Source organism: Pinus tabuliformis, chromosome 2_1, assembly GCF_031772625.1.
Source record: "Pinus tabuliformis cultivar Carrire ecotype Pingquan chromosome 2_1, CPIR1, whole genome shotgun sequence".
In the NCBI taxonomy this organism is placed as follows: Eukaryota; Viridiplantae; Streptophyta; class Pinopsida; order Pinales; family Pinaceae; genus Pinus; species Pinus tabuliformis.
In genome coordinates this window covers 40,764,479-40,788,175 of record NC_142299.1, presented here as the reverse complement: position 1 = coordinate 40,788,175, position 23,697 = coordinate 40,764,479, and the positions used below count along the sequence as shown (strand labels likewise).

Here is a 23,697-nt window from a genome sequence, read left to right as displayed (position 1 = left end):
CATGTACTGGCTTTAAGGGCAGAGGTTTTAGCTGTCGTCTTCCTGCAAACATCTGACATTTGTCACAAGATTTCACAAAAGAACACACATCAGAGAACAAAGTAGGCCAATAATACCCAGCTCTCAGGATCTTGTGGGCTGTGGTTTTCCAATAATGATGCCCTCCACAGATGCTACAATGGAACTGGTGCATGACTTCCATAGATTGTCCTTTATCTAGACATCTCAAGAGGATTCCTGATGGGTCTTTCCAATAAAGCAGATTTTTATTAATGCAGAATTTGGCTGATTTGAGTTTAATGGCTCGGGCTTGACTTGAGCTAAGCCCTGGAGGGACTTCTAGCTTCTGCAAAAATTGAACTATGCTGGAATACCATTCACCAGTGGCTAGATTTTCAGCCAAAGATTGATTTTGCTTTTGTTCTTCTGCTGCTTCCTCTATCTGCTCATCACCTGAAATTGGACTCATGCAATTGATGTCCATCAAACTGCAATTTTCCTCAACTACGAGCTTAGCCAAGCCCTGACCTTTGACCAACTTAGTGGGCTTCACCTCTATGTTGAACTCTATGAACTTTGCAATCCATTTAGCTCTCTTTCCATCAATATCTGGTTGCATTAGGACATATTTTACTGAGGCTGAAGGTACATATGCAACCACTTTGGAATGCAGAATATAAATTATGAATGCCTTCAAAGATTTCATGAGAGCGTAAGCTTGTTTTTCAATAAGGTCATACCTTAGTTCAACATCCCTCAGAGTTTTGCTAAAAAAGGCCACAGGGTGCTCTACCACTTCATCATTTTTCTGTAATAGAACTATTGCAAGTGTACCATAAGAGGCAAATGAGGAGATATAAAACTCCTTGGTGTAATCTAGACTGATTAGAGTGGGAGCTTCCATGATAACTTGTTTAATGGCTTCAAAAGAGTTTCTTGCAGCATCTGTCCATTTTATTTCTGACCCTTTCCTCAGCATGGAAGTGATGTGCTTCACTAGCTCTGCAAAGTTTGGAATGAACCTTCTGACAAAGTTAATCTTACCCATGAAAGATTGAATGTCCCTTTTTGACCTTGGGATGGACAATGTCTGAATTGCTTGAACTCTGGCTAGATCAATCTTCACACCTTCAGCAGAAACAATATGTCCCAGAAGTTTGCCTTCTTCTAGAGCAAACTGTGATTTCTTTGGGTTCACAGAAATTCCAAACTGTATGCACTTTAGAAACACCTCCTTCAAATGCTGCAAATGGTCCTTGTGACTGCTGGAAAAAGCTGTTATATCATCAAGGTAAATAAGGACAAACTTGTCCTTCTCTCCCACAAAGGCTATGTCCATGGCCCTCTGAAAAGTAGCCCCAACATTTCTCAGTCCAAAAGGCATCTTGGAGTACATGAAAGTGCCCCAAGGAGTAGCGAAGGCGGTCCTTTCCTGATCTTCTGGATGTACAACAATCTGATTGTAACCTGAAAATCCATCTAAGAAAGACATGACTCTAGCCCCTGAAAAATTTTGCAGCAAGTGTTCCATCTTAGGCAGGGGGTAGTTGTCTCTTTTAGAGCATTTGTTCAGATTCCTGAAGTCAACACAAAGTCTGATTTCTCCATTCTTCTTTTTGAATACCACAAGGTTAGCTATCGACTTTGAATACCTTAGGGGAACTATGACCTTGGCATCCAACAATTTCTTAATTTCCTTTTCAATCAAAGGCAGTAAGAGAGCGCTGATAGGTCTTAAGTTCTGCTTAAAAGGGATGGTGTCCTTCTCCAGTGGAATCTTATGTTGAATGATGTTTGTGTCATATGCCTAAGATCACTATACTCCCAGGCAAAGATATCAGCAAATTGCTTCATCAGGGTGCAGTACTCAGAACTTTGGGCAGCAGACAAGCGGGTGGACAGATTTATGTACTTTGGATGATCTGGGCTCCCTTTATTATGTCTATGAATTGCAGACTCATTTTCTTTTTTAGCAGGCTTATAAGGTACATCATTATGATCAAACAACTTTTCTAGGGGCACCAATCCTTTGGGTATATGGTTATTAGGTAGCTGGACAATGTTATCCTGGCCAATCTCTTTCTTTAGCTTGGACTAGTTGCCTTATTCAATGGTTTCGTTTTCTTGGTCAATGTGCGTTTCAGAAAATTCATCAACGACTTGTAAAAACCTATAAAACTCATCATCATCTTCAAAAACTTTCTAGTATTTGACATTGTCAGGCAGAGATGATCTATATTTTACCTGAACTTCATAAGTCAATTTAGGAGGCAAAGGAGGGATAAACATGCTAGCAGACACAACAAGAGAATCAGCAAGTTAGTTCTTCATTCTAGGGATGTAAGAAATACTGAAACTATTAAAGGAACCCTTGAGCTTCCATACCTCATCTCTGTATGCTTTCAGCTTTGGATGCTTTGCTTGGAAAGTTTTGCTCACCTGCTAAATGATAAGGTTTGCATCTCCAAACACCTTTAGACCCTTGATGCCTATTTCTTTAGCAGCGTTTAAGCCCAATATCAAAGCTTCGTACTCTGCTATGTTATTGGTGACTTGAAAAGTTAACTTGAAAGATAAATGAATGTATTCTTGCGTGGTAGACACAAGGACTACACCTGCCCCTGCAACTTCCTTAGAGCAAGCTCCATCAAAGAACATGTCTCAAATTTGTGGGCCTTCTTCCTCTGTGATCTAGAAAACTGGTTTCCTAAGCTGCATGGAGGCCAACTGAGATTCTTCAATTTGAAGAATATAGGCTCCAAAATCAGTGTCAACAGCATAGATGGGTTGATTAGTGGGATTCTTCTCATTACTGATGATATAAGCCAACTGAGCTTCTTTGTATAATCTCCTACTTTCACCTCCAAAATTTAGGACAGTAGCATAGAAGAGATCATTTTGCAATGTTCCACCTAACCTCTTGATCCAACCTATGGAAAGCAACATGCCAAACTTGGAGGGCACATCTGCTACCACAATATCCATCATCATGCTCTTCATAGGCAGCTGAGACAATGTGATGGCTAGATCTTTGATTAATCCCAAACATTTCACTTTTCTAGAGTCAAAAGAGAACAGGTCATGATAAGACTTGGTAATGTCAAGACCCAACTCATCCATGACAGCCTTGGGCATTAGATTATGGCTGGCTCCTGTGTCCAAAAGGCAGTTGTGAAGGATTTTGTCATGAATAATCAAAGAGATATAGAATGATGGGGATTTGTCATCATAATTTTCAATCATTGGGCTGAGAACAATAGTTGGTTTGTCATATTGCAGGTTTACATAGTCAGTGGAGGCTTGGATGACATTAGGCTCAAGGGCCTCGAGGATAGATTTCTTGAAGGACTCATTCTTAACTAGTTCAATTAGAGGCATAGGTATTCTTAGCTTCTGAATTTCTGATTGAAAACTAAAAGGAGAAGGAGACTTGTCAAGGCCTCTTACCTCATGAGCTGGAGCTTTGAGGATGATAGGATCAGCTGCTGGTCACTTCTTCTTATTAGTTTGTTGTTCTGTAGGGGCAACAGCTCTTTGAACAAGAGTTTCCCTGGCATTATTCATCTTCGACCTCAGATTATATCTGTGCTGATCTTCAGTTTGTAGAACAGCTTCACCGTCGCACTCTTGGCTGATCTGGTCATTGAATAATGACTTTTCATAGGCAGCTAAGGTCAAAAAGGAGGCACTGCGTTTGTCTTCCATACAATGGATCTCATCATCTTCTTCAAATTGTGCCTCTTCCATGACTGCATTTTGAAAAGGGGTCTTCACCCTTTGGTCTTCATTGGCATCTTTGCTTCTTTGCAGAATCTGCAACTGCTCATTAGCTCTTCTATATGGATTTGGATTTCTAGGAGCAAAAGTTTTAGGAACTCTTCCTTTCCCAAGGTGCTGCTCAAACTTTAATTTGGATATTTCAGAGGCTAGTGACTCTATCATCTTGGTCATTTTATCTATCTTGGGGTCTGAAGATGATGAAGATTCACCCCTCTATCTCCTTCTATCAACATTACCTCTGAGCTTCTCTACAGCCATGATATTTGATTCTACTTCCAAGGCTGCATCCTGCATATCAGCCAAAGTAGCACATCGCCTCTCCCTCAACAGTAGGTAGAAGTCAGAATCAAAAGCACTGGCATAGGTGAGTTTAGCAAAGGTAGTGGTGGGTTTTACTTCAGCTAGTATCTTGCTGTACATTCAGTTAAACCTCTTATTAAAATCAGACAACAACTCACCATTTTCCCTCTTTAAGTTGCCAAACTCAGTGTGGTAGTAGAATAGATCCTTCTTATCCCCCCAATGCTTTAGGAATGTATCATATAAAGCCTCAATATCTGTTATAGACCTTGGGGTCAGTTCTCTGAACCATTTTCTAGCCTCTCTATCCAAGCTTTGGACAAAGACTCTCATCCACACATCATCTTCACTAATGTCCAGGTTATCAGCATAGCTATAGAATGACTCAAGATGTTCTTCAGTTGTAACACCTTTAGTCCCAGTGAACTTAGGCATATACTTCTGATATTCTCCAGTAGGCATGGCATTCAAAGGAGTGGGCAGTACTAGAGGTCCATACCTAGCAACTATGATTCTTTCCATTTTGGTAGGTGCTTGTGGTCCTGCCATAGCTGTGGTGGCTATAAGAGTACTGGAAGTCTGAATGACAGAGGGCTAAGGAGTGATTGATAAGACTAAAGGAGTATGATGGATGGGAGGTGAGGTTTCCTTTGGGCTTACAACAAGAGGAGAACCTAAAGAATAAGGAGCTTTATGACTCTCTGAGAGTTTTTCTTCACTGTTAGTATTAGATGCTATACTCTCAACATGTATTTGTTCTATTGCAGGATTTTCTTGAAGAGATATAGAATATTGTTTAGGTTTACCTGAACCTGATGCTCCTTTCTGCAATACCTTTCTCTCTTTGATGATCTTTTCAGGGTCAGGTACTAGATCAACTTGTGGCTTCTGAGGATTTCTCCGAGTATGCCTCCCAAATTGAGCCAAAACTATGGAGTGGAGTCGCCAAAAGGTTCGTCCTCTAGTAGAGTCACCAGATAGATGATTACAACCAAAATAGTGTTAAAACTTTGTCTATCATCAAAGCTGGATCTGTGTCATCTCCCAGGGAAGCTGAACTTCAGTCTCCTCTCCCCGACAACGTCGCCAATTTTGTTATCAGTCCAGGGAACTCTCCTAGGTTGTAGCTCGGAGATGCCTGGTAACATATAATCTTCAATATTGTTCTAGGAACTATTGGAATGAATAAGGTTTGGATCAAGCCAGATAACCACTTCAACTCTGTTTTCACTCCAGACATGCATGAACACCCTCAGCTTGACAAGGCTTTAGACCACTAATGCTCAATAGTTTATAGATTCAATGGATAGATGGAGAATACTGACTGTACCAACAGATGCATACATAAACATATATGAATGGCTAGCTAGAGGAAGTATATGAAACTTGCAAATCTAATTTATCAACGCAGAGATAAGATGACAATTATCTGGCATTAGACACAGAAGAAACATGGATAACCTATTCAATTGCAAATCCAATTTATCAATGTAGAGATAAGATGACAATTATCTGGCATTAGACACAGAAGAAATCATGAATAGACTTATCCGAGTTCAAGATTAGAACAGAAGAGAAATGGACATTGAACATGTAACAACAAAAGAAGCTTGTATTACTGGAATGAAGATGAGACTCTGCAAGGAACAGAGTATCTACAGTCTCCAGAAGTTGAACCCTTGTTCCTTCTAACTTTTAGCGATATATAGGCTTTTACAATGCTCTCAAGCTCTCTAGGGCTCAAGATGTCTTAATCTATCCCCTCTGGCTTCTAACTGCTTGATGCAATAATTAGACAAGCATGAGCACAGGGGCACTGTTTCTAACAAACACAGTAACCGATTCTTGTCACTTCGCCGCTCTGCCAGGTGGCTCAAACGTGCTATGATACCCCACGATCCCTTTCAATTAATTCGGTTGCATCGTGCTGCTGTTTTTACGCTTCTCGGCCATGCCTTCTGTTATTTTAGTTCAACTATCCAGTTGCCACAGACACTGACAGAACCAACTCTTTCCTCTCTGGGTGACTGATGGGGAGCGGGGTACGGGGCATATGGGCCGTTGGATGAGATGAATCGACGGTCAAGACGGTGATCAGGCGGCGGAGGGCGAACCAAGGTGATCATGGATGAGGGCCATTGGATCGAAGGAAATGGATAGTGGAGATCGCACGCAGGAGGCCTGAAGTCGTGGCGGGAGCGGAATAAGTCCGAGCCGTCAGATCTCAGATGAATAGATCAAACGGCTATTAGGCAGAGGAGGTGCTCGGACGATAATCATTTGGGCGGAAATGGTTTCTATCAGGCGCTCATCGAGCGGTAAGTGGTAAAGGGTGGAGTCCGCGCGATGCCACTCATTGCACGCCACGTAGCAACGGAGGAGAGAGAGGTAACCACCTTTATCAGGCGAGTATTCCTCTCGCTAGTTGCGCGCGCGATATGAGTGGCAGCCGTTAGATCTGGCGGGGGTGATCTAACGGTGGAGATCGATCGAGCAGGTCTCGTCGATAGGGTGAAGCGTGGGCCGTCAGATCGGTGGCGAGATTGGATGGCGGAGGGACACGACAGTACGGGATGGCCTCGAGAAATGTGCGGAGGGTGCGTATAGGCGGAAAGGTAAGGTTTTTGGGGGGTTTTTTGGGTTAATTTACGCAGGACCAAGGCGAAATTGGGTTTTGTTAAGCTATGAGGGTTGGGTTAGGATGTGAATGGACGCGAATGGGAGTGGGAGAGTGAGGAAAGTGGGGTGATGAACCATGTGGGGACCTCCCCATGACAGCAAAACAGACCATATCCTTCCTTTAGCCTTTAAGATGGCAGCGCTGCACCTCAGGGCTAATATTATGTATGCACATGTTTAGGTAGTCTTTCTATTACATCATGTATAGACTGTCGCGCTCTTATTACTTTGAAGAATAAGTTAATGCTCTCTGTTCTTCATTCTTTGATATGGTTTTCCTTGATACTGAATTCCAACCCTCATTTAACTAAGGTTTCAACATGCCTCGGGTGAGACTCCTTACCCTTCCCGGGTAAGGTGAAAATGTCAGCGTTGTGTTAGACTACAATGGAGCCTTGTTGGCCCCTACGCCCGAACCCTGGGTCTTAACCCTGTTGCTATTTCTGCGTCAACAAAATGGAAGAGGAATAAAAAGTAGAGATTAATCCCAAAATTAAAGAAGATCATGCACGAAAATTCCAGCTTTTGTAGTGTACTGGAACACAGAGAACCTACTCGGGAGGACATGATGCATATAAAAATTCTCGAAGATAGGAAGAGTGAGATACTACAAATACATGAAATAACTTGGAGGCTCAAGAGCATAGCGATTTGGCTTAGAGAGGGAGATTGGATTACAAAGTTTTTCCATCGATATGCAAATGATAGGAAAGATACCAATGTTATTTGGTAGATTGAATCTTCTGAAGGGGAAACTAAATACACTAGCTCTGAGATACATGAAGAAGCGGTCAATTTTTTTGAACAATTTCTTAAATCTAGACGAGATATCGACTACAGGGATCAAAGACGGGCACTGGGTTTGTATCCTAATATGTTTGATGAGGATTCAAATGATGAACTATATAGCCCAGTAAATATGGAGGACATATCTTTGGTTCTTAAGTCTTTTGCAAAAGACAAAAGCTCAGGACCGGATGGTTGGCCAGTGGAATTCTATATACATTTCTTTCAGCTACTGGGACAGTATCTGCTCGAGATTGTCGAAGAGGCCAGAACAAGAGGTAAGATCATTGGTGCTATAAATTCTACCTTCCTGCCTCTCAACCCAAAGTCCTCCTCCCCTAAATATTTCCAGGATTTCATGCCTATTTCTCTTTGCAACATCATATATAAGATCATACCTAAAGTGATTACAAGGCGATTGAATCAAGTATTTTCTTCACACATCTCCTATGAACAATTTGGTTTTCTAAATAATCACCAGATTCATGATCCAATCGCATATGCAAAATAATGTATTCATTCCATCTAGTCTTATAAAAAGGAGGCAGTGGTGATGAAAATTGACTTACACAAGGCATATGACAATGTGGAATGGGCATATATCAGGCTCATCCTTTACAAAATTGGTCTCTGATCCCACAATGTGGAGTGGATTATGGCTTGCATTACTTCGTTCTGCTATGTTGTGTTGATCAATGGGATACCTTCTAATTTCTTCTCTGCGGGAAGAGGTCTCAGACAGGGGTGCTCTCTCTCCCCTTTAATCTTCATATTAGTAATGGATGGACTTAGTTTAGATATCAAAGATGCGTAGGCATGAGGCATTTTTCAAGGCTTACACATCTCTAGACAGGTTCATATTACCCATTTGTTTTTTGTGGACGATATTCTAACCTTTGGCATTATATCCAAAGCGCAGTGGCCAACATTGCACTATATATTTCTCAGATATGGAGCGGCTTCTGGACTACATTCAAATGGAAATAAATCTACGCTCTACTTCTCTTCTGGTGACAGATCAAATATTGATTTCATTTCTGGCATATTGAGAGTACAATTGGCCCCAATGGAGGATGGCATAACATACTTGGGTTATCGTCTAAATCCATGTAAGTATAGAAACAAAGATTGGTTATGGATGGTAAATAAATATAAAAAGAAATTGAATTCATGGACATATAGATACCTTACACTTGGTGGAAGATATATCCTTGTTCAGGAAATATTGCAGCAGATATCAACATTCTGGGTACACCTATTCTTGATTCCCTGGGTCGTTGCTTCTATGATAAAATCTATCACTTCCTGTTTCGTATGGAGTGGGACAGGAACTACACCAAAATATCATCTTTGTAAATGGGTTGATCTAACAATACCAAAAGAATTTGGGGGATGGGGGCTCCTCGATTTCAGTATTTTTGGAGACTCACTGTTAATTAAATCCTTTTGGCGAGCCATGCAGGGACAATGAATTTGGAAGGACATCATCCAGGCTAAATACATGAGACACTCAGATATTGAAAAGTTCTACAAAGAGATGATTCCCACCAGAACACGGGGATCACTGATTTGGAGAAGTTTCACAAAAATTCTCCACTGGTGGCGCATGATGGTGGCCTGGGAGTTCGGTAAAGGCACGAAGATATTGATAGGGACAGATAACACTATTGGAATGTGAGGTGACAGGAATCTAGAGAGACATACTTTGGACATTCTGCATAGAAATGGATGCATGCTTCTATCTCAGGGAATTAAAGGTTGGCATGAGGGATGCCCCAAATGGAAAGAGGTTGTAGAATTAGGACTGGTGGGACGAAGTGCCATTGAATGGCAAGAATATACAAATTGCCTTAGCCAAGCGGGCCTCATATTTAGTGATCGAGGAGATCGTATCACTTGGGCTAGGAGACTACATAAATAAGATCCCATTTTGCGGAAACATACCTTTTTTACATGAAGTGGAGACTGGAGTTGCAACAACCATCATGGTTCTATAAGATCTGGAAGTGGAATATACCCATAAAAATCATCTTATTTACTTGGTTGGGTTTGGAGGAACAAAATCCTCACTTGGGATAAGCTCTTGAAGGGAGGATTTGTGGGTCCTGGCCTGTGTATTTTCTGCAGGGCATCAGGAACATATCTTCTTCACATGCCCAACTACTCGTCAGGTTTGGAGTAATATTGCACATATATTACATATTCACATTAACTGGGCACTTAACTTTGAACAATGTATAAATATGTGGTCTGCAAGTTCTGGAAAACACAAGGAAGTGCCCCTTTATACTATATGGGAAATTTGGAACGCTAGGAACATGTATATTTTCGATGGACAACAATTTGATATTTCTTAGATATGTCACAGAACACTATCCTGGTCATCGAAAATTGATCTTGTGCATGCTCCACAAAAAATATCATTAAATTGTATGATTACATTGACTACCCTTTTCCTGTTGGATTTTTTGATGGTGCGGCACAACTGGGAAGATGCCGGTTCAGGGTTATTATTAATCTCAATGAACGCTCACAATATAACATATCTTGGAATGGTGGACCTAGTACCAATACTAGAGTAGAAGCTATGACATTATGGGGACTACTTTGGTTCGTGAAAGAAAAACATATGCACAACTTTCACATATGTGGTGAATTTAAATCTCTGATAGATGGCATACATGGGTTTACAAATTTCGGTCCTCCTACCTTGGCTAGATGGATCAAAAGGATAAAACACATCCCCAGTTCTCTAATGAACTACACTATCAACCACATACATAGAGAAGCAAATATGGAAGTAGATAAACTATGAATCGCTGGACTCAATGGAATATATGGAATCTTGAGTTTCTCCTTTACTGAGGATACCCACATAAGGGAGGAGGGACATATTAAATTGCCATCCCTGTATATAACAATTTTTCTCTCTTTTTTTTATTTTGTTATATGCTCTTTCACATATGAACTAGATGAAGTATGAGGTCACTTCTTGGTATGCTTTATTCTCATTTAGTATCATCTTAGTAGTTTTTCTCGAATATTTGGGATAAGACATGTAGTAAATGATGAAAATATTTTCTCGGAGACAAATGTACCAGCCTTTACTATTTAATATAAAGCCAACGTTTTTTTCTTCTGAACAAAAAAGAAGATATATTAGTACAAAATTAATTTAAAAATATTATACTATTTCAAAAATATATTTAAAAATAGTTGTAAATATAAAGTGTGGGAGGAAAGAGTATGCATTTTTTGTTCTTTCGGAAACGTGGAAACACAAAAACATTTCATTTTAGAATGTGAAGCCTTCAAAGGCAACATTGAAAGTTATGTAGATATGCTGGTAGCTAGCTCTTGGGATAATCTATTTAGGCTAAGCTATTTAGTGAGGGGTTTGTCCAGAAGCTGGGAGTATTTATTGTGAAGTTGGGAGTATTTATTGTGAAGCTTCACAGAAAAATGGTCGAATACATCAAGCAGATGAATAAGTGATCTGTCCCATAGTTTATCTTTAGCCTCGTGGACATTAAAATATATATATATATATATATATATATATATATATATATATATATATATGTCTAAATACTATTTAGAAATAATTATAACTATAAATAATTTGTAATATAATAGAAGTATTCTCTTTATAATAATAAAATAATCTATAAATTTGAATAATAACTTTCAAACTTATAATTTTTATATTATAAAAAGTATATTTGAAATCCTCAAAAATAGTAATAATTTTTAAATATAAAAATTATATTTGAAATTCTTAAAATTAGTATTTTTTAAATATAAAAATTATGTTTGAAATTCTCAAAAATAGTAATTATGAGATATTAGTTACAAAATTACTTTAAAAATATTATATTATTTGAAAAATATATTTAAATTTTTATATAAATGTAAATAATGGTTAAAATAATGGTAAATTTAAAAATAGTTATAAATGTAAATAATGTTAGTTAGATCAAGATTTTTGTAATCCATATTGTAGATAAATATCTTTTGGATTAACTACATCATTAAGATTTGGTGGAGGTTTGGTTTGGAACCAACTAATATGATTTATCACTACGACTAAACCACATTAGTTGGTTCCAAATATTAATAATATGATTAATCCAAAACACTTATTTATAAATAATAATAATAAATATAAATAATTTGTAATATAATAAAAATATTATCTTTATTCCAATAATTAGGCCGATAGGCCTTCCTTTGAAAGGGACTTTCGTCATCCCTTTATTTCTCATACTGACACCTGGCGTCCTCTGACCACCCACACCTTTGTCCGCAGAGTTCTGAAAGTGAGGTATTCATGGATATCCATGAAGGCGGTTCTGCTACTAATAGCTGGCGTCGGGCATAGAGCGAGCATAAACCCTCTAACCACCGACACCTTTGTCTGCAGAGTTCTGAAAGGGAGTAGTCATACTCGTCGTGTATTCATGAATAGAAGGCGGTTCTGCATAAACCCTCTAACCACCGACACCTTTGTCTGCAGAGTTCTGAAAGCGAGCAGTCATACTCGTCAGTAATACTCGTCCTCTATTCATGAATAGAAGGCGGTTCTGCGGCTACTTAATTTTTAGTTGGAGTTTGAGAAATTCGTGACGTTTTCTTGGGAAGCTTAAGCATTCATGAGCTCCAGTGGTAATGGCGCATTGTGTTTTCAGACGCATTGTGTTTTCGGAGAAAGATGCATATGGTAGCATCTGTCCGTTTGGTAGCATCTGTCGAGAACTTGGAGCAACGAAGCATCCATGAAGTGATTTCTTGGAGCAACGAAGCATCCATGAAGTGATTTTTTCTTGCATTTTTATGTTTTTGTTCCTGTGCTAGCTCTCTAATTGGATATAAAGTTTGAGTAGGGTGTAATTGTTATTCAGCAACATATTCACTGCCAATTGCACAGCAGTATAACCTCGCTCATTTAAGCGTGACAACCCTTAATGATTGTGTTCCAATCAATGATCTAGAGTTGATTGCAGTGGGTTTTGATGAAGTGGTGTATTGCTGGTAATCTGCGAGTGGGATTCCTGCAGTAAGGCTCGATCTGGGCCTTCCTCTCCATCTCAATATATCTGTGCACACCAGTTTTATGCCGGAGTCTTTTACGTCGGAGTTCCAGGACAATCCGTTTCAAGGCTGCGTGGATTGCTGCAATTGTAGATACTATGCATCTTCATTATCAAATACTGTTACTGAATATTTTATTGTACAGTATCTCACATCTGGTTTTGGTTTGCATTTCTATGTAGTGCGTCCGAGAGCCATCCTAATATTCTTGGAGTAACATCTGTGCACTTAGGATTTAGAATTAGATCGCTAGGAGGAGGTCTGTAAGGCTGTCAGATTAGATTCCTTACAGAACTAACATGCACGTTCTCCGCATAAATAGCTCAGGAAATGCATGCAGAGAGGGCTTGAATACCCAGACGAGCTTTCCAGCGAAGTAGTGATGTTTTCTTGACACCCATTTCAAAAAATGTAAGTTTGGGGTTCTTAAGGGTTTTTATCATATACCGAAGCTTACATTTCTGCAGAAAGCTTGTTCGAAGAAGAAAACAACTGCCATGGGGGAATACAGGAGATTGTTGCTGCTTGTGTTTGTTTGGGTTTTTTTCTTCAGAGAGGCCTACTGTGGAGACCCATTTGTGTTTTATGACTGTAATGTTTCTTACATTGAAGCTGCCCCTCTGGGTGTGAAGTAGAAAGTAATTGCTTCTGTTACAGATCTGTTGTATTGTATTATAGATCTGCTACATTGGGTTTTTGTTTTATTAGTAATATTTTGTTTTTGGTTTTGATTTGTTCTCTGTGGTTTGGAAGTCGTGGGTATGCTATTATTGATTGGATTCCAATATTGGTTCATTTATAGTGACAATTGCTAACTTCTCAGAGCATTGACAGTGTTCTACTTACTTATTATCTGTTCCCTGCATTTTGGAAGTGGTCGTTAGGGTGCCATTGAATGGAGCACAGTGTGGGTTCATTGACACTCATAGTTTCTAACTTCTTGGAGCAATACTGCTGTCATCACAGTTGGCTCTGGGCTTTTGTGCCTTTGTAATTCCAATACAAGTTGGGGCCATGGGGTAGGCCATAGGGTGAAGTGGGGGCGTTAGATTTGAAGATCCTACCTAGCTTCTCGGAACAATGCGCTGGGTTTCTGTGGCTGAAATGCAAGCTGGGGTTGTAGTCCCCTGGGGCCTCCAGGTTTGTTGGAAATCCCCCAGTTGCCTAACTTCTCCTTGTCTTGGATACTTGATGGAGCAACGAAGCATCCATGCAGTGATTTTTTCTTGCATTTTTATGTTTTTGTTCCTGTGCTAGCTCTCTAATTGGATATAGAGTTTGAGTAGGGTGTAGTTGTTATTTAGCAACATATTGACCGCCAATTGCACAACAGTATAGCCTTGCTCATTTGAGCGTGACAACCCTTAATGATTGTGTTCCAATCAGTGATCTAGAGTTGATTGCAGTGGGTTTTGATGAAGCGGTGTATTGCTAGTAATCTGCGAGTGGGCTTCCTGCAGTAAGGCTCGATCTGGGCCTTCCTCTGCATCTCACTATATGCGAATGCACTCACGAGACTAGAAACTAAGAGCAAGCCGAGGGATCCACTTAACAAGAATACCCTTAGTGTCAACTTCGCTTGTAGCAGGTTCCGAGGCCTTGATGTCCGATGCATATGCCCTAGGTAGGGATAGAATACTAAAGATTTCCTGGTTTGTTGCAGCTCCCCCAGCTGCAAAACTTCTTGTCTTGGACATTTGATGGGGCAATGGAGCAATCTGTGCAGCGAGTTTTGCCATTATTGGTATTGTTCTGCCTTTGTTATTGCGCTAGCCCTCTAATTGGATATAGATTTGGGGACTTGCTACTGGACATGGATTTGCTGATGCACCTCACTATATGCGGGTGCACTCATGGGACTAGAAAGTAAGAGCAAGCCTAGGGATCCCATTAACAAGAATGTGCTTAGTGTCAACTCCGCCAGCAGTGGGTTCCTAGGCCTTGATGCCCATTGCATGTGCCCCAAGCCACTAGAATGATGGAGTTCTCCTGGTTTACTCGAGCTCTCCCAGCTGCCAAACTTTTTCTGTCTTGGATGTTTTGTTTGACAATGAATCTGTGCAACAAGTTTTGTCATTATTGATATTTTTGTCTTTGTTATTATGCTAGCTCTGTGATTGGCTATAGAGTTGAGTAGGGTAGCTTTGATGAAGCAGCACGTTTACTCCAATGCATATCGGTATAGACTTCTGTCTTGTTTGCAGCAGCATCCAGAACAGAGTACTAATGTGGAATGGAAAGCACAGTGTGACCCAATGGTAAACAATAACTAACTTCTTTGATTTTCTTTTCTTTTAGTGGAAATTGATAAAAAAATATTCAATCAATTAATCAGTTGAGTTGAATTTTGTGGGGCATTGAATGGCATTCTTCTATCAAGCCGAGCGCTTCTTCTGGAATGGGCGTTGCAGATGACTGCAAGCACGCTTTCTTGGAGCTGAAGAGGAAGAAGATCCATCGCTACCTGGTGTTCAAAATCGACGAGAAAACTAAACAAGTGGTCGTTGAAAAGACCGGAGGACCTGCCGAGAGTTACGATGATTTCACTGCTGCCCTCCCAACGATTGCCGGTACGCTGTCTATGACTTCGATTTTGTCACCTACGAGAACTGTCAGAAAAGCAAGATCTTCTTCATTGCATGGTAATGAATTTCATCCACCTTCCCATTTCAATTCTCCCACAATTCATCAAGCCCACACCCAGTTTAGGTCGGTTCCTATTTAAGTTCCATTTAAAGAATTTTACACACTGACGAACTCTGATCAAGCTGAAAAATTAAGCTAATGTATTTGAATCGTTGGTGTGTTCACGTCCCAGTCATCCCGGGGGCCTTGTTATTATGGGTTTCCATTTTTCTTCTTTTTTATGAAGTTTTTGTGTCATGAGATATCAGCTTAAGTCTTCTTTATATATTTGTTTCCAAGGATTGTCTGGTCTGGTGCAGTACAAATTTCATTGGATAGGTTAGACAATGCAACCAGTTCCATTATCACAGAGAGATATAAACAAAACCCTCAGCCAACAGGTTAATGTTCCGATCCCTTTAGCCTATTTCATGCTTTATGAATCTGAAAGCTGGTTTTGGGATGCAAGACACTGGGTTGATTTGATAGCATCCTCCCCTCACTCTAGTAGTAATAGTATAATAACATTATTGGTTGTATAGTTGTCATGCCTTGTGCCCCTTCTCTAGCTTGTGATTGTTATCTATGCAAGGTTTTACAAACTGATCAGGTTTCTTTTTACATTAATAATCACTCTATCTATGTTGGGTGTGTGTTGTGAATAAACCCATATGCATAACAATTGCTAGACAAAGGTGGTTTATTAGGCATTACCAGTATTGTGTGTATGGGATTTTTTATACAATAATAATAATTACCCTTGATGAAGGGGATCTCTATTGTGTCTGATTGAAGCCATGATGCCTTAACTTCCTATGTTCTCGGTTCTCTGTAAGGGATTTTGTTCCACAATAATTAATTTCTCTTAATGAAGGAAATCTTTGTTGTGTCTGATTGAAGCTATGATGCCTTAACCACCTATCTTCTCTGTGGTTATGGACTGTTATCTTATTCAAACTCTCCGCAATACTAGATTAATACAGGCCTTTTTTAAGCCTCCATCAAACATGCACAATTGCATATGTTCCCTCTTCTACAAAAGGGTGCATTTGGTAAGAAATTTCAGACTTCTCTATAGTTTTCCTTCTTGGTAGCCACTGGAAGAGAAGGAACTTTTGGTTATCTTCTTATGTGAACCCTTTCTGAAAATTAATGATCTTTCTATGGATCATATTAATTCAAATTGTCTTATGTCAACTATAAAAAAAAAATCTCAGTCTATGGGTCCATTATATATGTTTAGTTATAACTTACCAAACACATCTCTATGTGTAGAGTGACTTTTCCCTGTTGACTTTAGGGTCTTTAGATTATTGCGGATGTTGAGTGTTTTAGCTTTGGCCGGAACCAAACTCTGTTGTTTTGTTCTCATTTTGTTAAGATCCATTTATGCAATTCATGGAATTACAGTGTTTAAATTTCTCTTCATAATTTACAGTGGCTATATTCTCCACTGAGTTTTGTATGGCTGTGAATGTAATCAGTAAATAGGTTGGGCGTTATCCTTTTCCTGTACTGTTGGTTTAACAGGTTACTTGTAGTATACATATATGCATTTTGGTATTTTATGGCTAAACACTTGGTTTGAAATAGTTCTGCAATGGAATCTTGCATGTTGGGCATGTAAATAATTCCATTTTTAAAATCACAAAGGATGATCCAGTTTTATGTTGCCTTCCCATGTCATGACTGGCTGCTTCATCATCCCCAAGAATTTTTAGCAGATGGAAATGCATCTCATAACAAGTTTCTGGCCAGTCACAACAATATATCAAGGACTTGGACATTAGTTAGACTAGGGAAATTTCCTAGAAATTCAGGCAGTCTGCCATTAAACTTATTCTCAAAAACAATAAAAGCCACCAGTACTCTGCCTCTACAAACATTCTGTGGAAGAGGACCCGAAAGATAATTCATTGATACATCAAACTCAACACGTTTAGAACCCATCCCAATTCCCGGGGGCATTAGTCCTGTGAGCTTGTTGGTAAAAAGCTTGAGATGGACTAAATTAGTAAGCTTATCAAGCCCAGAGGGTATAGACCCAGAAAGTGTGTTGTTGGATAACTGCACTGTCTCTAAATTTGTCAAATCTCCAATCCCATCGGGGATGCTTCCATTTAGCTCATTGATTGACAGATCCAAATTCACAAGACTCTTAAGATTGTTGATATTGTCTGGAATTGGTCCAGATAGATTGTTCATAAATAGAAATAAATGTGTCATGTTTGTAAAGGCCATCAATGTGTTAGGGATCCTTCCAGTCAAAAGATTCCGTGAGAGGTCCAAGTGTAACATATCTCTTATATTCCCTAATGTCTCTGGAATTTCACCCACTAAACTGCAATTTGTCATCCACAACTGCTGCAACTTTGTCAAGTTCTCGAGTTCAGGTGGGATTACCCCTTGAGACAGAGGGTTGTTTTCCAGTGCTAAGCTTTTCAACGAAGAGAGATTTCCAAGGAAGAAAGGAACAGTACCATTCTACTGATTATAGGCCAAGTGCAATACCTCAAGAAGAGGCAACCGTTCGAATTCAACAGGAATGTCCCCAGAAAAATCATTGGCTGAGAGGTCCAATCGTATCAGCTCCTCCAGTTTATATATCTCATTCGGCAAGGGCCCACTGAACACATTCTGAGACAAATTCAAGATAACCAAACGGCTGCAATTCAGCAGTCCGGACAGAACCCCCCCCCCCCCCCCCCCCCCCACCCCCCCAAAATAATTTGAGCATAAGTTCAAGTCCCTCAGATTACTCAATTGACCGATACTGGAAGGAATTGTTCCACTGATATTCAAGTTTTGAAGGTCCAGACCCACAACAGACTTGGTGTTTCTATCACACGTGACTCCAGTCCAGTTACAGTGGTCATTGCCTTTTGAATCAGTTTTCCAATCAGCCAGTGCCCCACTAGTAATCCAACTCTCTTTGACCTGCAACAGTAATTGGCCTTCTTCTGACAGGCAATGGCATCGCAAGCAGAGCAACAATCCAAGCAATAAGACAGGGCCATATGCATTTCCCATTTGTGTGGCATACATTTTTCTTAATACTTAGTCAGACAATTATGCAGGTAGAGTGTGAACTTTGAAGTAGCTGTTAAAGGGTATCGTCATCTTTTGATGGGTATTCTTAATCGGTCATTGGTTTTTAGTGTGAGTAGTTGGTTTGCAATTCCATCTATTTGGCTTCAAGTCTCTGGTTTCATTGCTTATCATAATAACCCTGAAAAGATAAATAGCTAATTCCCCGCCATCATGTAGAATTTCAAAAGGGAAAAGGGACAGTAATTTTCTTGTGATTCAAAATAAATAAAAGAAATAATTAATACTGCCAGAGGGGTTATGATAAATGAGGGGAAATCAAGGTTTTCAATCAATGGGAAACCATTTATTATTATTATTATTATTATAATTTTAATAATTATTATTATTAATGTTTAAATAAAATAGCTACACAATTATTTATAGATCACAAATTAATTGTATTTTATTAAACATCACATAAGAATACAATAAGTATTGGTTTAAGAATATTGTAATTTGACTTTCTAATCGCACTATACAATTACGGGGCCTACCTTATTTCCATCTGGTTATGGTTACCGAGATACACGCAATGGTAAATGTTGACATAAACCAAGTAAATAATATTATGGGGCCTACCTTATTTCCATCTGGTTATAGTTACCGAGATGCACGCAATGGTAAATATTGACATAATCCAAGTAAATAATGTTGATATTGCCGAATGTTTAATGTTTATATAATCTATTTAAATAATGCTTTTTCAACACTCATGGTTTAAGTAAATAATGTTGATCTGACCTTCACTTGAGGGGTTATCATTATTAATTAAGGTTTACAATTAGTTAATGTTTTAGTTGTAGTGTCAATCAGCAATGTAAGTGGTTTGTTTTAATATTTGCAAATCACAAATTTCTCCGCTTTTCATTTACCATGTAAAACGGTGTAATTTATTTTTTATTTAAAAAAATAAAGTGTGTTGCCAATAATCTATTGAGTTTTTAGTATGAACGCATTTTAAACTTAATATATTGATATGAATGGTTTGGTTTTGGTTTTGTTGTTTTAGTATCAAATGTGCTGGTACGGGATGGTCATTGTGGTTATTGCCTTCGTCACTAGCGAGCTTTGTATATGCTTGACTATCTGTAGAGGTTTTTTCCTTTTAATAATCCTATCGGCCTCTCTTTGTACTTTTTGGGACAATTGCTAGTTACAATACTGTATATTATTTTTGTATTTGTATTTTTCTCATGATGGAACTGTTTACATTGCAGGCCATACCTCTTCATCTCCGGGAGTTAAAAGTATGTACTCCTAGAAGTTTACATTTTCCAAAGGGATTTTATCACCTCAAGGACCTCGAAAAGATTGTTGTTGATGTTCCCAGGATGAGAGATCAGGACTACGATGTGTTTATAAACCATCGTGGTCCTGATACAAAATACACCAATCTCTACCGTCGACTTCTTCTCTGCGGCTTGCGAGTCTTTCTTGACAAACCAGAATTGCGGGTTGGACACGAAATTTCGTCCCAAATAGAAGACTCTATTCGATGCGCATCTGTACACATCGCAATCTTCTCTCAAAATTATGCGCAATCAAAATGGTGCTTAGATGAGCTCGTGCTCATGAAACAGTCCGGGGCTCCCATCATTCCCATCTTTTACCAAGTAAAGCCTCACGGGGTGCAGGCCGCGGGCAAAGATGAAGATGGAGCATACGCTGAAGCACTGCGCATCCACGAAACGAAGCAGCGATACGAGACCCCGAAAATTGAGAACTGGAGAGATGCTCTTTGTCAGGTTGCAACCATAACCGGCTTCGAGCTGTCTGCGAATGATGAGTGAGGATTTCTTACTCTCCTTTCAATTAGTGATTAGCTTGAAATAACTTCACAAGCACACATAATTCGATTTTTCCAAACTATAACTTAACTCACACACTCAACTTGAATAAGTTAAACTCTCCTGAATTTAACCAACTGAGTAATTACAATTTCTCACAAATCCGTGATAGATTGCTATGCAAATGACAACTGCAGTAGGTTCATTCTCAATTGTTATACCATATCTCTGAACACGCAGGAACGAGGAACATATCTTGGAACAGGTCACGCAAAGGGTACTGGAAATGATTCCGCAAAGAGAGGGGTTTCAAGATGAGGGGACTCATCCAATGAGGTTACCAGATGAATTTTGTAATTTGCCGTCCTTGAAACATTTCGAGCTAACTGGATGCTACAGATTGCTGAGGCTGCCAAAATCCTTTGGTAACTTAACAACTCTCACACACATCAATTTGCGTGGCTGCGAAACTTTGGCGAAGCTTCCAAATTCTTTTGAGAATTTGAGAAATCTTCATCACCTGGATCTGTCTTATTGCAAAAGTTTGAAGATGCTTTCAAATTCATTGGGGAATATGACCAATCTTGAACGCATCAATCTGGCTTGTTGTATAAGTTTGGAGATGCTCCCAAATTCCTTGGGGGATTTGACAAATCTCAAATACATCAATCTCTATTGTTGTAGAAGTTTGGAGATGCTTCCGGATTCATTCGGAAATCTAACAAATCTCCAGAACATTGGTTTGTTGTCTGGCTGCGACAGTTTGAAGAACCTTCCAGATTCTTTTGGGAGTCTGACAAAGCTTCAACGCATTTGTATGTCTGGTTCCGAAAGTTTGGAGAGCCTTCCAAACTCCTTTGGGAATTTGATAAATCTACAACGTGTCAATCTGTCTAGTTGCAAAAGATTGAAGATGCTTCCGAATTCCCTACAGAATTTAACAAAACTCCGCCACATCAATCTGTCTTGGTGTGAAAGTTTGCAAGTCTTCCCAAATTCCTTGCTAAATTTGACAAATCTGCAATTCATGAAACTGGATTGCTGCACAAGTTTGGAGATGCTTCCAGATTATTTTGGGAGCTTAGAAAATCTGGAGCACATAGATCTGTCTGGTTGCAATAGTTTGAAGGTGCTTCCAGATTCCTTCGGCAATCTGCCACAGCTTAAACATCTGCATTTAAGTGACTGCTCCAGTTTGACCATCTCTACAGAAATGCTTGGGAATATCACCACGCTTGAATGTTTGGATCTCTCAGGTTGTCTACAAATGGAATTATTGCCTCCACAGATTGGACATCAACAGTTCTTGTTAAAATTAAATTTGCTGGGTACAAACTTAAAAGAGTGGCCTAGTGATCATGTTGCATGCCTAAGCAACTTGGAGCTTCTGAGAATCGGAGGTCCGTTTCCGGAAGTGCTGCCATCTTCGTTCCTTCACCTGACCAGTTTGAAGGAATTGTGGCTCAACAATTGTGAGAAATTGCAATGTCTCCCTGATTCAGTTGGACTGTTGTGTCAGTTGACAGTGTTGAACATATGGAATTGTAGTGTACAATACTTACCACCAGATATCTTGAACATGAAGAATCTGGAAGTTTTAACAGTGGGCCGGTGTCCCTTGATGGAACTGCCATTTACAAAGGTTGAAGGAGAGATGGAAACAGACTGGACTGTGGGGACAGAAGCGTCGAGTGAAGGCTCTTCCAGTGATAAAGGCATGCTTCAGCTCAAGGAGTTAGAGCTGTATCGCACAAATATATCAGAGGTATCATTTTCTAAAGGCATTTGCCCTAATCTTGAACATGTCAAGATCAAGTTTTGTAACGCTCTAGTGGAGGTTGGAGCGTTGCCAACAACTTTGGTAACTCTGAAATTGAAATATTGCTGTGCATTGAGGAAAATAGGAGGCGTTTGTGCGGGTCTTGCAAAACTTGAAAGGCTGGACATGAGAGGTTGTAATAATATTCAGATAGAGAACGTGCCAACTCTTCAAACCCTGAAGTCATTCAAGAAATCGTCAAGCATCCGACTTGACACTTTTGTCAGCGAGAATGGTCAGCAGCAGAGAGCAGCTTTGAAGGAGGATCCCGAGCAAGCGCAGCAGAGAGCAGCTTTGAAGGAGGATCCCGAGCAAGCGCAGCAGAGAGCAGCTTTGAAGGAGGATGCTCCAGCGAAGTTATTTTGCAGATGTTGAACGCAGGCGCATGTTGTAATGATAGCTTCAAACAAATTACTAGTATTACTCAATTTTCTTCAAAGTAATATATTTTTGTTTGGTTCAATTTTAATCAATTTAATAGAAATTTATTGGAATTGTAAGTGGCTGGATAGTCCTGTTAAAGTTACTTAAAAAGCTGGCTGTATCAATTCATGAATGTGCAGATATGATCAGCTTTCAGACGATACTATTCTCCAGGTGTCATTTGAACCGTAATATATACCAAATTCTTAGTTACAATGAAATAGGTCTGCTGGACCTCGAAATTTAAAAATGCTGCTCAATATTTTTGTTGGAAGTGATTTCTTTTCGGTCCAGTCTGAATATACTCTGTAAGAAATGTTATATTGACTCAATCCCATGAAGAAATTCTGAAATTGTTTTCATTCCATTATGCAACTCTGTTCTTGCATTGTTTTGCAAGAAAAAAAAATATGGTATTTATATTGATATGTAGAAACCAGTACATCTGTCCAAATATCATATACATCTTCGCATCTCCTCCATATAGAAACATATACATATGTGCATCACCCCCATATAGTTCTTCTCCACATGATATGTGGACATACAACTCTATCTCATCATCATAAAACAGGAAATATAGTAAGGAAGAGGATCATTGTTCCCACATAAAAATACACAACATATACATCTGTGCATCACCTCCATATAGTTCTTCTCCACATGATATGTAGACATACAACTCTATCTCATCATCATAAAACATGAAATATAGTAAGGAAGAGGATCATTGTTCCCATATAAAAGTACACATATATACTTCATCAGCTTTAACTACAGTGATCCTAATAAACAGTATAGTAACCAAAATTACAAAAAACCAAAAATTAAAACAGTCCATAATATCCAACATATACATAATGCAAAAACATAAAATATATATCCTGTTGAGGGATGGGAAGAGTCCCCATATCCATTGTAATGTTGCCCAGTCTTAACTCTATATGCATCTCGTCCATAGTGTCCATTAGTCCCTTCTTTGACAGCAAATCAACATTCTGATTGTGTTCCCTTCTGTTAAATCGAGTAGTCACTATGAGAGCCCCATAAGGACCCAATACGATTGAGCCATCCCTGAAGATGCAGTTGAGTGATATTGCTATTCCCCGATATATGTTCAATGGTAACCTTTGAGTCACCAAATATGTGAAATTCAAAATGTATAAAATTCACATACCTCATTTCTGAGTGGCCCCTGAAGACAAAGTGTGTTATATATATCTACCACCACAACATAGTCAGACTTCATCTTACCCCGCCAGGTAATCCTGTCGCTTCCATACTCCCTTCCAATGCCTGCCCACTGCAACTCCAATC

General features: G+C 39.3%; 1 protein-coding gene across 1 annotated transcript in view; it reads left to right on the top strand.

Annotated features, from left to right (window-relative positions):
- LOC149198671 (uncharacterized) overlaps positions 1-22,583 on the top strand; it is a 153,592-nt gene extending 131,009 nt beyond the window's left edge. The window contains exons 3-4 of the mRNA XM_089400333.1: positions 19,569-20,137; positions 20,379-22,583. Coding sequence (XP_089256459.1) covers positions 19,569-20,137; positions 20,379-22,332 — 2,523 coding nt within the window. The 3' untranslated portion in view covers positions 22,333-22,583. The remainder of the gene's footprint in view (positions 1-19,568; positions 20,138-20,378) is intronic.
- Positions 22,584-23,697: the final 1,114 nt, after the last annotated feature.